We start from the raw sequence: 16,265 nt of genomic DNA on the forward strand, positions 1-16,265 counted from the left end.
ACGTCAAGATGACAGACAAGTCCAGGAATGGAGCGCAAAAAAAAAAAAAGTTATTATCCCAAAGAACAGCCCGGCTGGATTAAATGTAAGCCGTGATGCTTCACACTGAGACCGAGCGGGTCCACCAAGGCCTGGCGAAGTGACGCCGGCGGCGGCGGCGGCTCGGAGCTGATTTCCACCAGAACAATTGATCGCTTTTCACACCGCACTGCCAATAAGTGTTATTGCAAAGTGTTTGGTTATTGATGCACCGTCTGAAGCGCGCTGAAGGAGCTTTAGAGGAACCGGGCCCCCGGAGGCTCCTCCGGCCTGATTTACAGCTGAACTGATGAGTCACGGAGGACAAGCCGGGCATCCAAATAGCCACCGGTACGTCGTCAGGCTTATTAATTTTTAAGGTGGAGTGTTGTCCTGTGGTTTGCAGAGGACATGATGATGTACGACGAGCCGGGGAGCGCAGGGGTCGGCCTCTAATTGTTAACGGGTTGAGTGGGGTGAAGGTGTAAGATGTGCGGGGGGGTGATTCATCAGCCGCCGCGCTGAGTGACGGAGTCACAAACCAGAAGGTCCGCTCAGAAAGGGCAACGTGAGCTTCACTCAAACCACTGCGGGGAAAGTTGGAAGCAAATCAATTCAGAGTCAAAGGTTTAGAAATGTTTAATGGGTGACTGGGTGACAACTTAAGTAAGGCAATATGAGGTTTGTGTGTTAACACTTTTAGCTTTCCACGAGGTTTAGGACTGTGTTTGGAAATTTTGAACCATTCTTCCAGAGGTCAAAGAAAGATGTGAGATGAGAAAGAGTGGCTGGCAGTCTCCGCTCTAATTCATCCAGTCATGACGGAACACGAAGGGGTAGTCTCCGAACTGGATGTGCTTGACACCACTGTATCTGACATATTTGCATAAAGCTTGGGGATGTAAGGCCTCGATGTAGCTGCTGGGCCGTGGAAACCCTCCATGAGGCTCTTTACACACAGTTCTGGAGCGACTCTGAAGACCACATGGAGTTTGCAGGCCAGTTCGAACCTCTGAGAGCCTCGGCATCCGCTGGCCCCGCTCTGTGATTTTTCATGGTCTACCACTGTGTGGTTGGACTGCTATTGCTCTCAGCCGCTTCCACTTTGTTATGTTACCACAAACAATAGAATGATCTAAACTAAGCAATTTGGGTAGCTGAGTATAATATTTTTGTGCGTAAAGATATTTTTACATTTGCTAGAAGATTTTCTGTGAGTGTGCGTCTGATGATATTTGTATCTGGAAAGAGTTATTTGTGTCTGTAGTGAGATTTGAGTGTTTGTGAAAAGATGTGTGTAACTTTCTTGTGTCTAAAATGTTGTGTGTTATATAAAGATTTTGGTTTCTGTAATTATATCTATCTCTGCAATCACATGTGCGTAATATTTGTGTGTCTGTAATAAAACGAGTGCATACATAAAGAGATTTGTGTATGTGTGTGTGTGTCTGCTGTGTGTAAACTTGCATTTACTGGCTTTGCGTTCAGTGTCTGTCACCTTACTGTGAAGCACTTTAAATTAAATTAACTGCCTGAAAGGTGCTAAACAAATAAAGCTTGACGGATAGAGTTTATTACTGCGTCCTGCAGATAATTTTTACAATATTGTAGACTGAAACATCAACAAGAATGTCACTGCTCATCTCACTAATAATTAAAAAATAAATCATTCTTAATTGGAGCCAGGACATTCACGCAAGGAAATGTGAGCTTTGATGCAATAATGCTGAAATATTTCCAAATCAATCAAAACAAAAACACTAAGTAGTTGTATGTGTTTTGTTTCATAAAAAAAAAAAAAATAGAAAGTAAAATGTAACTATCTTAAGAATGCGTTGGTTCTGTGAGAGTCTGGTGATATGATAGGGGAAAATGAAAGCTTTTTTTACAGTAATTTTGCAGAATATTTTGTGCTGTTTAGAAAAAAATACGTTCACAAATACATCACAAAAAAAGGATATCTGATGTTACAGAAGCAATTTAACATAGATTAAATGTATCAAATTAATATTTCAAATATCAAAAACCTATCAAGAAAGCAATCAAACTGTCAATAAAAAAATCAATCAGTCAATGACACCAGTCTCAACTTTGCACCATTTAAATTATTTAGTCAAGTAAAGTTATGTGATGCAGCCAAAGAAAGTTATTCTACAGAATACAACAAAAGTCATGACAGTGGATTTGATTCACCCAGTTTCATTTTTTAAGCTTTATCATAGATGCAAATGTGGACTTTAATTTTGACTTCTACATTACTTTTTCATAACTTTGAGTTTGAATCATTTCCTGTTAACTGGACCAGTAAACCTTCAGATTAGAGGGGAAAATGTTGGTTTTGTAGCTCATTGGTTCAACACTGAAAAGCAGGAGGTAGAGCTGTCCCCTGGCTGCTGCTGCCCTCTGCTGGACAATCACACAACAGGCACCTTGAACCTTAAATCCCTAATCTTTCATTACAGAAAATCTACCACTTTAATGTAATCTCTCTATACGGTGGTGAGGTTACAGTTATCAGGGCACATAGCTGCAGTCATGGTGAAACTTTCAGACAAAATTGAGTATTAAAGCTTATTTTAATCATTATTAACATTTAAACTGGTGTTTGCAAGCAACGTCCATTCGAATGCCTCTGTTCGGTCTACTATGTCCACAGACCTTCGAAGTGGTAAAATCAGTCCGAATCCTGTGAGCTTTAGAGCTTTAAAGCTGAAAATCTTCTCAGGAACAGTAAAGAGGAAGCTTCAGGCTGAGATTACTGTTCAGATCCAGAAGCTTCTGAGTCTATTTCTTATTCAGCATGTTATTCAGGCAGGTGGAGAGGTGGACGACAGGGGAAAAAGCAGCCTCTCTTCATCTTTATTTTTTTAATCCTCTCTTGCATAGGTGCATTTATTTCAGAAACACGATTTATGCCAAACTCTTTTAAATTTGTCTTGTTTGCAGATAGATTTTGATCTGGGGAGAATCTTCAATTAGATTTAAAAATGTACATTCACAAACATGTCCACCCGATAATAAATAAAACTGAAAAACACTTCACATATAACGGAAACGAGCAATAAGGTCATTAAACAATATTAGCCAAAGCCACACTGTTTCTACCACCAGGCGCCTTGAGCTAGATTACAGGGTGTGATTAAATATTAAATTGTCATCTATGAAACAATCTTTCACTAAAACATATGCTGAAAATATTCATGTAGAGAGGAAAAAAAGGAAAATACACAAAACAGAAAATGCATATCAGTCAGTATGTGAGTATAACATGTGTCTACATAACTATTGTTGCGGGCTGTATGTAGCACAGTATTTTATCAAGATTGTTCCCCAAAAAACGTGTACCTCTTTGGTTTACTTGGTTGCTTTCTTTCATGTTGTTTTTCTGTTTTAAGTTGTACATACATATCAAACTGAACACTATTAACAGACTCACTGATTTGCCTGCGGACCGGTGTTTCGGATTAACTGGTTTCAGTGTTAACTGGTGGCCGACCATTCTCTCTCTTTCTCGTTTGTTCTCGTAATTAGAAGGCGTGAAAAGCCGCCCTGAAACGATAAACGCTGTTTAACCTAATCCACGATAAAGTGTGCAAGTGTTGTACCTGTCGTGAGCCTTCGTCCTGCTGTCACTGTTATTATCACTCTGCTGCGGCAGCTGCACGCGCTCAGGAGACGTCGGCGTGTTGTTACGTCACGGAGGGGGCGGGGCTCTGTCCAGGTACACGCTCTGAGGCTTGATCAACCTTAGACCACTGCGGAACATTAGAGCTCTGCCGACATCTAGTGGCTGTTAAGCTTTACTACAACAACTTTCTGAGAAACGCCGATAAAATTAAGTTTATGCAGAAAATATTTCAATATCCCCTAAATTATAGTGAGAAAAGCTCAAACCTGTTCATACACTTGAATGTGGATGACAACTGTTTTGTTAGAAAGTTAATTTCTTTTTTGTAATCTGAATAAAACATAATTTATATTTTTAAATCATTGTGGTGATGTTTTTTTTTTAACATTTAAAACTTTCCTAGCTTCATTGTCTTTTTGATATTAGATAGATTGCCGCCCCCTGAGATCCCACTTGGATAAAACATGAAATAAAAACAGAATAAAGTGAGAAGCAGCGTAAATATAGAATGAGCATTTATTTCAAACTTTGACCATGAATATAAACATTTCAGTGGAAATATAGTTTATACAAAAAAAAAAAAAACTATAAAGAGAACTTCTTAAGTGGCAGCAAATACACATTTTGCTGCTGTCACACATTTCGCTTTGGCACATTTACAACAACAAAACATGGTATAAATACTTTCATTACTATCTCACACACATCAGATACTGAAAACCTTCATTTTGAACGCATCCATTGTTCTTCACAACCAGGTGAACTGAAGACACACACACACACAGTCAGTTTCATATCATTGACATGCATGCAGGCACAGACATGCACGCAGGCACAGACACACACACACACAGTCACTTTTCTGTTACTGACACAAAGTTTTGATTTGAACTATGAAGCCCGTGCTTGTCACAGTGGAGCAGTGGTTTGCACTCCTGATGCAGTTCTTGTCCTGTCTGTGTTCAGTTTGCATGTTCTCCCGGTGCATGTGTGGGTGATTTTCAGGCACTATGGGTCACCTCGCTGTGTTCGTCCTGTGATGGACGATGTAACGCTACTTCACACACAGTCAGGCCTCCACAACCCTGAGATGAAAAGTTATGTAGAGAACCGAAAGAGATATAATTATCATCTAACCATCTTCTGCACCACTTTATCCAAGACAGCATCACGGGAGTCGATCCCAGCTGCACAGGTGAGCAGCTCATAACAGAGCAAACACACATTCATACCTGTGGAATATTTAGAGATACCAGTTTACCTCAAATGCATGTCTTTGGACTGTAGGAGGAAATTGGATCATCGGGAGAAAACCCACACATGCACAAGCAGACATGGGAAATGCCACAGAGAAAGGTCCAGCCCAGACTCAAACCCTGGAGTGCTAACCACTACACCAACGTGCAATGCACAACTCAATAGTTAATCCTCCCCATACATGCACGTGTATGAATGTGTGTGTCAGTATATATGTGCATAGAATTTTTTCTTCTTACACGTTAAATATGTCTCCACCTTTTCACGTGTCAATAAATCTCAGCATTTTTGATTTCTTCCGAAAAGAAAAACCATGCAGAGAAAAGCATTTTTCCCCCTGAAGCTCTTAGAAACCCCCCAGAAAAAACCACCTCCTTCTACAGTATATGCAGTATATGCATCTGTCTTTAAGACAAAGACATTTTAAAACATTGTCAGTTATGATCAATCATCCAAACCCAGATTCATGAGGTCCTTTGTTTGTCACCTACAATCAAACAAATTCAGGAATAAACTGGTTTTAAATTTTTCAAAAAATCTGAGCAGAAGACTTACAGTACGAATATGATATCCAGCAATAGTTCATAATAATAAAAATAATCCAGCATGTCTTGCAGTTCCACTCCTTGACCACCAGAGAGTGCTCCTGACTAACTAGTGCAGTAGGTTAAAGGTCAAATTGATTACGTAAGCAGTTAACTCTCCTTGAGAGAGACTCCTGGATGAGGATGAGGATGATGATGAAGATGATGATGATAATGGCCCCCTTAAAGCTGGAGCCCCTTTTTGTGAGAGACACACGCTTCAGCTCAGCGCTTTATCACCACCTGCTCAAAGGCTCCGGGCGTGACCCTGAAAGAGAAGACCACCGGAAATCAGGGGGCTGATGGGACACGCTGTGAAACTAAACCCGATTTATTTACAGTCATGCAAAGCCTCGGGCTCGTCCCGCACGGCACAACATTTGTAGTAAAGTCCTGCCGTTACGTAACCAAACCCACCTCGTGTGCTGGCTTCCCAAAGCTGTGCTCCCACCAGGACCGACAAACAGGCTGAGCCCCTCCTCTGCAACACACACACACACACACACACACACACACACACACACACACACACACACACACAGGTCAGGACTTCAGAGTACCGAGCAGACACTTTATAGGATTTCTAAAAATAAAAGTGAGGCTGAGAAACAGCTGTCAAACAACCACACTGAGATTTAAACTACTATTGTTGTAACTAAGTTTGTTGTTTTTGCTGTGCTCAATGTGACTATTAATCTAATCGTTTCTTTTCATTAGTGTTCTATTGCTGTTTTTGTTTTAACTTTTTATTGTCCTTTTCATTTGCAACATTGCTGATGTTTTCATCGTTGTTTTCATCTTCATTTTCAGTGCTGTGTTAGTTTATTTCATTGCTGTCACTGTTGATGTTTTTATTGTCCTTTTTTTTTTTTTTTTATTGTGTCATAAATGTAGTTTCTATTGCTGAGTTTAGTTGCGTATTTTTATGGTGGGGTCCTGATTGTTGTCAATGTTATTCTGCTTGTTAAAATTGAAATAATGAATATTAGCGGTGTTACTGTCACAGGTTTTCAGTGTGAGGCGCACCTCGACAGTGGGGCTCCATGAAGCAACAGGGCATGTCAGAGGGTCAGGAGGTCAGCTGGTGTCTTTTCTAAAATTTTATTTTCAGCATTTCAATTTCTGAAAATTACTACTAATATTATTATTTCAAACAATTTCTTTATTGATGAAAAATACTGTAGTTTCAAAACTATACAAGAGGATCATTTTTAAAACATTGGTCTCACTGATTAAGTTGTATCATCATTTACAGAAAGGTGTGTCTTAAAATCAGTCTTTGTTTGAGGACGGGGCGTTGAAATAGAGTAACAGCGAGGTGAAACTGCCCTTGTGGTATTCATAGATCCAATTAACAAAATAAGTTATGTAATCTTGCTACATAACAAAAAATAATCTAAAAATCTGCCCAAAATGTCTGTATTATCTTTCCGAATAAACAACTTACTAGAAGGAATTCAGGAGAATTTCCTTTCCGGGATATTGCACATTTTAAACCGAGTACTTGGAAGCGGTGCAACGCCGCATTGCAACACTTCAAAGTAATCTGATCCCATCAACTTTCCACACCAGGATTAGACGCACACACACACACACAGACACACACACCCTCTGCACTGGAGTCCAAGAAGCCGTGGCTGAAGTCCTGGCTCTGCAGGATCTTCTCTATTATGTCGTCGGCATCCACCCGGGTGGCGTCGACTCTCTTCAGCTGGTTCTCCATCGAGTTCTGCTTCATGGGGTGTCTGATAGAGAACCAGACCAACGTCAAGCATGTAAAGTCTGGCAAAGCATGATCAGAGGACATTTATTCATTTTGTTCTGTACCTGATGAATTTGGTGGGCGTTGAGGGGTTTTCGGGCGTGGAGACCGGAGGAGTGATCCTGCTCTCGCCCTGCTGCTCGCCGGGCTCCAGGATGCTGCCGATGCCCGTGGAGGCGGACCCTCCAGACGCGCTGCGCCGGTGGCACAGGTCCGTTAAACTGGAGTGGTTGGAGCTATAACCTGCACAGCACAGGAACGAAGGAATTATATCACATTTAAATATAATGATTTGGATACTGTGCTGGACTTGTCTGTGTGTGTAAGTGTGTGTGTATGTGTGTGTACCTGAGATTTTGGACTGCTGACTTGCATAACTGGGCGTTCTGGAGTGTCCAAATGCTACGAGCCCTTCAGGGACCGACATGGACTTTCTTGGAATTTCTTGAAAAAAAGGAAGTGAAGTTTTGCAAATCACACATTTCATCACAATACAATTTACAAAAAAAAAAAAAAAAAGGGCTTTCATGTTGGACTGAGCGATCAGATTAACAGTGTGTGTATACATACCAGCCAGTAAGTGCGATATGTGAACGTCTCCTCCTTTCCTGTCTTGAAGGAGACACTGCGCTTCAGGATGTGTGATACCCAGAGTCATGGCTGTGGACGGAGGCCTGCAAGGGACACAGCAACCAGACTGCTTCATCAGAAAGAAGTTAGAAAACTGCATTATGTGCTCAAAAATTCACTAAAAGAAGCCTATTATTGTCAAAATTGAATTGAATTTCTACGAAGTAACATAATAACCTTCAAATAGGAACAGATACAAATGTGTTCTTTTTTGTAATGCAAAGCTGTAGAAAAGCATTTTAACTGTTCTTACAAAACCAGGACAAGTTGAAAGTTTTAAAGAAAAATAAATGCGATTTCAGCAACATACTCTTTTTTTTTTGTGTGTAACTTCTGTTACAAAATAGCCATATGAAGAAAAACCATGCCCTCTGTTACACTCAAAAACTCAACATATCTCATTCAAGGTGCTTGATCAGAAGTGAGGGCAGCCCACTCCACCAGCTGAGCCTCCCGTTCTCAGCTCTCTCATTAAAGTTGCACGCGTCTGCTTGTTGCTGCAACTTGTGTTTGTTTCAGTTCTAATAAATGTCTGCTTAGATTTTAGCTGATTTCTTGTGTTCGTGACAGGAGCGTCTGGCTGAACGCTCACTCACACAGGAAATCCTACGTTACCGCTGTCGAACAAACGGACGACGGAAGGAAAACAACAAAGCACATTGAAAAACCACACGCAAATAAAAACCAAGCCACGTCTCTCCGCTGTGCAGCCTGCCGTTGTAATTTCCCCACACACAGTGAGCAACAACGTGTGGGACGAATGACTAAGCCTCAGCCGTCTCCAAGGGAGCGGAGTGTGTGTATTGTTACTGTGCAACGCGCTCCGCCGGAGCAGCGGAGCAGGCAGTCTGCGCGTGGTCGAGGCTTTTTCAGGAGTCTGATGTTACATCACATGCTCTGAGACAAAAGGCTCTCCGCTTTCCTGAAAGTACGACCGGCTGCCGCTCTCCTCTGAGGCCGGGCGGATTAAGGCCTGGGCGAGGCCGCAGATAAGACCATCACATCTCACCTAGAAAAGCAACGCGTCACAACTATTGTAACGTCTTATTGGCAGGGTGTTGCTCTGACTCCATGACAAGTCAGATTTATGTGAAATTTCAAAGAGATGTCAACATAATGAGGCTCCAACATATCTTAAAGAGCTACTAACTCTAATAAAGAGCATTTCCTTTCTCATGCCTCCTCTGCATTGGAATAATTTGTATGCCAGGAACTGAAATGCACTTTCTCAGGTGAACTTACAACTGTTTCATTTTGAGGTACAAAAGTAAATCACGAGCTTTTGATGCATTATCTTTTTATAGCATCCAAAACAGTCATGTTCAAAAACAACAAAAGTTAATCGCTACCATTTCAAAGTTGTACCAACTGGGCCAATTAACTTTGAATGCGTTCAATTATGGGAGGAAACTGGAGCAGCCTGAGAAAACTCACGCAAAGGGAGAACATGCAATTTCCACACAGAAATGAAAATGACACAGCTTAAAGGAGCCCTTACGTTTTAAAACAGGGATCTCCAGACATGAGTTGCGTGGTGATGACGACCTGTAAAAGACATAAAAGCAAATGTTTCATTTTAATAGACGTGTGAGTAACAAAGTTTTCTGTGTTGTGTGGATCCACATGGTTGCTTTTCACTTTGAGTCTGCTCAAAAAGTGTTGAGCAATGCTGCCTTGGGGAAAGTATGCATATTTTAAAAGCATTCCCATGATTCGGGCAGGTAATCCATTCCAGGCTGAAACATGTCTGACGTCCCAGGCTGACTCAGTCAGTGGTGACGTGCTGCAGAATGGATCATTATTTTATTGCTGTGTGAAGCTGTATGGACAAGAAAGCGTCGTCTCATCGTCCTCGGGGCATTGAGAGAACATCTGTGTGTCATTTGCTGTCCCACCTTAAGAATAGAGTTGTCCTGTCTGGTGTTTTTAGTGTCGTATCCCTCGAGGAGGCACCGTCGGACGGTGCTGCCGGATCCAGCAAACTCCGACAGGTTCAAGTCAGCAAAGCCCAGCTGCAAAACACATCCATCAAATTAAAGTTTAGCAGTTCACATTTAATCATCCGAGCCATTTAAACAGTTTTGCACAGCTGTAATTCTGTCATTTCTAGGATTCCTGGATTTATTTTTATATCACTGTTGTAGAAAATTTTTATTCGATTTTTGTAATCCAATAAATATTTGTGAGTTTTGCGAAAATGGAAAACTGAATCTTCTTTCAAAAGTCTGCGTGTTGAAATTCAATGCAGGTTACAAGAGACTCAGCATGTATGTGAAATAGGAACTTCAGATTACTTAATTCTTCACCTCACGGTGACAGTTGTTGATTAATGCGCAGTCAATGTTTCACTCTTTTTTCCAATCAGTAACGGGAAACGGAAACGGGGAGCGAAAGCTTCTCAGTCGCTTAAAAGGTCTTGACGGACATTTGGAGGCTGCATGTTTCAACTAATCTCCAGCACAGAGGAGGCCGTGGATTTTCCAGAAGGACCACGTGAAGCGAGAGGGACTGCTGTGAGGGGGCTGAGCCCAAAGCTCCAGTCCACATGAGAGAATGTCTCCATAGAAAAGCTGCTGCATGCATCTGATGTGCAGATGCTGCTGCATCACAACGGCTGCAGAATGCGACAAACTAAATGACCTGATGTCAACTCAATCACAACCTTGTGGTTACCTTTGCAAAACTTTTTCCGCCCTTCAGTTCCTGAAAGAACGAACACAAAAGAAGTGTTAGCAGTCAGAACAGCCTCATTCCTGTCTGATGAAGTATTTGGATCAAAACATTAACCGAGACTGAAGTCCAAATTAAAGCCTTGACTGCTATGTTGTGGTTATATATTAACAGCTTACTAAGAACGTTCCTGTCTCACAAGGACAAATAATTGATTTTTAAGACAGTAAAAACTTGTTTTCAGCCAGAGAAGTTCTCATACATTAAAGTAAAGAAGTGTGGTGATGAAAAGGTGCAATGATAATACAGGAGCAGACGCAAGTAAGCTGAGCAAACATGACAACATGAAATGCATTAAGAGAGAATTAAAAAAAAAAAAAAAAAAGTCCCATACCTTACGTACAGACACCCGACACATGCAGGGGTCCAGCACTCCGGTCCCAGCACCGGCACTCATCTTACACATGAAGGAAAAACTCTTCTTCCAGCGCACGCAGTTGGCCTGGACGGGCTCGCTGTGACACAGACACATTCGGAAACGTTACTTCAGTTCTTTACACACATGGGAGCACAGCCACAGTTAGAGCCTGTCTCAACACGGACTCGAAGCAGGGACACCTGAAATGAGAGTGTCAAACAATTTTCAGCCTAATTTCATCTTGAGCGGTAAAACAGTGTCATGATATCCTTTATATTTTAACTAACAAGTTTTTCTTTGTTGTGGTGCAGAGAATACATGACAAACATAACTGTATTTTCACAAAATCAAATCATTACTACCAAAAATGACTGCAAAGCCATTAATGATACTTCCTGGTGTGAAATACAGTTAAATGTCAATAAAAACTAATAATTGCTCAGTCACAGTCTCTGTGTGGATTCATCCTGATGAAGAAACAAGGAAACACTGGTAAGATTATTAATTAAAGATTAACGACTGATGTAGTTAAGTGACGCTTTATTAGACGGTGTTTAGACTTGCCGATTGCATCAGGAAGATGTTGGATCCTGACACTCTGTTCAGTAGATTTTAGCTTTAATTTTTTATTAGAGTAGCAGCTGTCAGGTTTATCGTATTTAGATGCCCTAAAGTTTTAACTCTTGTCCCTTAAAGTCAGTGTATCCAGCCCTGGCATGTTTACCCTCCATGTGTTTGGCTCAGTCAGTAACCATGGTAAAGTAATGAGTCCCTTCATGAGCAGCAACACGTGTTAACTCTGTCCTTTTTTTTTTTTTCCAGAGTGACTCATTGAGGCACAGCAAAGAGGCAAGCAGTTATTATCATTCCTCCAAGAAAAGTCTCCTTACACGCCCATCCCATGTTATATGACAGCTGAAGTAAGAGTAAAGTAAAAGTAAGAGTAAACTGAGGAAAATGCTTTCACAACAAACATCTTTGGGAAATATTGGACTGAATACTTTTACAGCTGCATGATTTAAAAAAAAAGGTAAAGGTAGCAATGTCAACAGAAGCAGTCAAAACAAACCTGAAGAGCATTAAGATGCACTTATGTGCTCTTAAAGAATTCCAATAATGAACTCAAACACGTCAAGCTGGGTTTGATCACATGACTGAAGTGCATGTGAACAAGATGACCTGATTATTATCTGTGACAAACACAGTAAACACATGTGCGCATTCTCCTCGTGAAGCATTTCAACCACATGCAAATTTGTTCTTTCTTTGATGACAGCATCTCAGAAGTGGAACAGTGACCTTGTTATTATTTTTAGTTATTTCTCATTGATGTTTGTCCTGCTGCCACTTGGCGTCCATTCTCTGTCCAGATGTAAAGATTTGCTCTGGTTTCCTCCAGAGTATTTCAAGGGGACTATGATGCATGTGTTTAAACTGCTTTTTGCACAAAATAATACAGTATTTGATGCTTCAGATGCTTTATGTTGAGTTTTGATTGGAAAAATGCCAAGAAATGACTATGTTTTATCTGGCGCTGTATACAGTTTAACTGAATTGAACTCTGAATGGGAACAGATGTCGGAGCAACACCACTTTTAATCTGTTCACAAAAATATTTCAATTTCTTTTTACAATAATAAGGCTGATGTTTTAATATTTACATTGGAAAAAAAACTGGTAAATATATTTCGTAAAAGCTGAATTGTCAAAAACACAAGTTATTTGAGAAACTATTTCCAGCACGACATGAGAAGAAGCTCCACTTTAATTATGGAGCTTTGAGTTTCTATACAGAAGAGACACTGTTTCTCTCATTATTTAACATTGTTTGTCTTAGTGGAATCATTTTAGACATTATAAAACATTATGGGAGTTAATATATTAGTGGTACCTGGAGGTACATAGTAACCACAAACTGGAAAACACCGAAGCACTTTACGAGAAGAGCCAAAGCCGTCTCTGTTTTTTGAGGTTGTTCAGCATCTGCTGCTCTTTGCTGAAGGTGTTCTCCTTGCACGAGTCTGCGTTGGTGAGTGTTATCTTTTATGCTGTTGCATGCTGGGACAGCAGGCTGAGGGTGGCTGACACCAACAGGCTCAGTGAACGCTTCAGAAAGTAAAGTGATGAGATCTGGTCCAAACTGAGTTTCATCCTGAACTATATCTATCATTCTGGTCCTGGACAGCAGCAGGAGCTCCTTCAGCAACAGACTCATGCCACCACAGTGCAGTACAGAATAACAGGAGAGCCTTCCTTCCTGTAACCACCAGATTTTATGACTCTTCTTTATTAATAGTGTTTGAACTGTTAGCACTTCTCCATGAATTTATTGATTAACCGTTAAGCAGGTGCATATTTACTTATTGAGTATGTTGTGCTTCTGAGTGGTGCAACCCTTTAAAGAATTTCTCTCTATATTACAGGTTCTATTCTATTCTACCAGTGCAATATCTATGCGAGCATAGAAGGAATACTTTAGAAATATAAAAATTATAAGCCATATTTGAGTAAACAGTTTTTCCAAAACAAAGCAAAATCTCTTTTATTCCTACAGCACTTTGAATGCAAACACAATGTAACACAGAGTGCTTTACTCAATAAAATAAAATAGAATAATGTTAAATGTTGGGGAAAACAATTAATAAAATTAGAAATCAGACAAAAGTATTTTAAATATATCAATATGTGACCGACTTCAAAACAATTTTAAATAGATATCTGTACTCTAAAGTAAATCATTATGTCCATTTTCCACCTCTGAGTCAGTTAAAAGTTAACTTAACTCAACAGTTTTATCAATGAACAAGCAAGACCTGGAGCGAGAAGCAGGGTTTCTAATTCAACTTGTCCAAACTTTGAGTTTAACCTGAGATCTTCTCAGCAAACTGAACGAGTTGCAGCTAAAAATAGACAAAAAGAAACTGTCTCACCGAGTGGACTCAGCTGCGAAGCCTCCGTCCAGGAGCCGCACTTTACAGAACAACACTCCGTTGACGAAGGGGACCGAGGACAGCTCCTCCAGGTCGAAGTGGACCTTGAATTTAAATTTCTTTTTCTTCATGAGGATAAAAGACATGCTGCTGGGTTTTTTTGGGGGGACCGGCTGTGGGAGAATAAAGAGACGGAGCAGACTGCGGCTGCTCGCTCAGCTGCTGCGGACCGACTCAAAGTTCAAACATGGCCCCGCCCACGAGGAGAAATTCCAACATGACGTCACGCACGCTCCCGCATCTGATTGGTCAACGAGAGCAGGGAATTAAAACAAATTGGAAATACTGTACTTCAGTCACGACCAGGAACGTTACCGGCGGAAGTTTTAGGACAATAACCAACGGCTGCTGTCAGATTTGAATCACCTAGATTTATAGAACCAAAACAGACATAGAGTCATATTGTACCGCCCTCTCTGTCTGATAAAATGATGATAAAATGATCATTAACTATACATTTTTCCTGCACATACCTCCAAACATCACCAACCCTGTACCAGTACAATAAATAAAATAAAGAAATCAAATCAAACATTTAGAAAAACAACACTTAAATGAGGGGACTGTTGCTCGTTCTCCTTTACCAGTCTCAGTCTTCTATACCAGTATAACCAGTTCAGGGTTATGTCTATTTTGAAAACAGGTAACACCCTCAACAAGTCAGCAGTTCATCACAGGACAGAGACGTGCACACAATCACACCGATTCATCAACCTCACATGGTTTTAGGAACCAAAACCACGGGAAGAAACTGGAGAAAACCCACGTACAATACTCAGAGGCCTGGCCTGGGCCTGAAGTGAACACCTCACTATAAAGCGAAAGTGCTCAAGTGCAGTGTCATGATTGATGTTGATGAAATCTGGGGGTCAGCAGGATGCCTTTGGTGGCAGTGGTGACCGAGAGGTTAGAGAAGAGGACTTGAGATCGGTTCCCACAGACAGGTCACCACTGTGGGTCACTGAGCAGGAGCCCGGTCACCCGTCTGTGGCTGGTCACGTCCTAGAAATAGGACTACTGAAGTGGATTTTCCTAAAGGGGATTTATAAAGTATGACTGGTTAGTTTTGTGGACTGCTTTGTGTTTTTACCCACGGTGAAAATGTCATGGGTTCAGATATTGGCCAGGTCTTCCTGTATGGAGTTTGCATGTGCTCCCCATGTGTTTGCGCCTTCCCTCACCCATAGCTCCACAACCCTGAACAGGATTAAGAAGGATACAAAAAGTAATGCATCGTTCTTTTAGTTTAATTCCCTGGCCTAATTTTATTTCCTATATAACAAATGACTGACTGCCTTGATTTATTTTTTAAAATATAAATTTTTTTTCAGGGTGGGAATTGGTCGCAGCTTTCAATGAGAATAATTATTAAAACAATGTAATATGCTTCAAGAAATATTGTTACAACAAAAGTACAAGACATAAAGAAACCTTTAATTAACTTGCAACAGTTTTGCATTTCATTATCAACTCATGAAGAAAGCCAATATTTTCTCAAAATCTCAAAAAGATGACAAAATCCAACTTATAGACCACCAACTTTCAGTGTTTGGGCTTTAACTCAATTCAAGATATACAGTTTCCCTTTTATAACAGCTGTTGTCTGTTTATCAATTGCAAATAAATCACCAAATACACACTCACTAGAGGGTCAAGTACCAACATGTGCAAAGCGAAACCTTAAATGAGAAGTAAAAGAAAAGGAGAAGGACGTTTTCTATCAGTCAACTGTCATGTGACAAAAGAGGAAATGCAATTTTTTTTTATCCCTTTTTTTTTTAAATCATTGCTTTCTGTTGAATTAATACTTGGAATGAATATCAATTCAACCTCCCCTATTTATTCCTCATGGTTCAATAATGATCATATTGTAATATATTAATTGTTATTGATTTATTATTCCATTTTTACAATTGAGTAAATGTGCTTTTTTTTTTTGCTCTTGATATGTATACACGATTGTAAAGATTTGTAAAATAGAAGTTTAACAAATCCAGTAAAAATTAGTAGAATACAGCCCAATGAAGCCAATTTACAAAAAGAAGTAATTAACTTCGCCAATAAAACAGGATCAATACACTTATTGAACCATTAAGGAGGTTATTTAGCCATATGGTAGTATAAATATCAAATACAGATATCATCATTCATTGCTAGGATTTTTGGTTATACAGAACTTGCTGTGTGGAGTTTACATGTTTCATGAGTTTTCTTCAGGAAGTCTTATTTCCGCCTGCATTTCACAACCATGCATTACATCTTCTATAACTTATAGTAGGCTATGTCCAGTTTAGCATCGTGGGAAGCT

The 16,265-nt window shown here is 40.2% G+C and overlaps 1 protein-coding gene across 1 annotated transcript; it reads right to left on the reverse strand.

Annotated features, from left to right (window-relative positions):
• Window positions 1-4,144: 4,144 nt before the first annotated feature.
• Window positions 4,145-14,043, reverse strand: LOC115405297 (protein FAM102B-like). The gene is made up of 11 exons (XM_030114834.1): window positions 13,898-14,043; window positions 10,944-11,064; window positions 10,553-10,582; window positions 9,775-9,891; window positions 9,378-9,424; window positions 7,820-7,923; window positions 7,598-7,693; window positions 7,315-7,492; window positions 7,096-7,232; window positions 5,905-5,968; window positions 4,145-5,755 (listed from the first exon to the last, which is right to left on the reverse strand). The coding sequence occupies exons 1-11, from the start codon at window positions 14,041-14,043 to the stop codon at window positions 5,713-5,715; spliced, it is 1,083 nt and encodes a 360-aa protein (XP_029970694.1). The 3' UTR covers window positions 4,145-5,712.
• Window positions 14,044-16,265: the final 2,222 nt, after the last annotated feature.

Source organism: Salarias fasciatus, chromosome 18 (assembly GCF_902148845.1).
Source record: "Salarias fasciatus chromosome 18, fSalaFa1.1, whole genome shotgun sequence".
NCBI classification, from domain to species: Eukaryota; Metazoa; Chordata; class Actinopteri; order Blenniiformes; family Blenniidae; genus Salarias; species Salarias fasciatus.

Coding starts and splice junctions, on each gene's coding strand:
- LOC115405297 (XM_030114834.1), bottom strand. CDS start 14,043: ATGTCTTTTATCCTCATGAAGAAAAAGAAATTTAAATTCAAGGTCCAC. Junction 7,924..9,377: donor GGAGATCCCTGTTTTAAAAC/GTAAGGGCTCCT, acceptor TGTCCCTTGCAG/GCCTCCGTCCACAGCCATGA. Junction 7,493..7,597: donor TCAGCAGTCCAAAATCTCAG/GTACACACACAT, acceptor TGTGCTGTGCAG/GTTATAGCTCCAACCACTCC.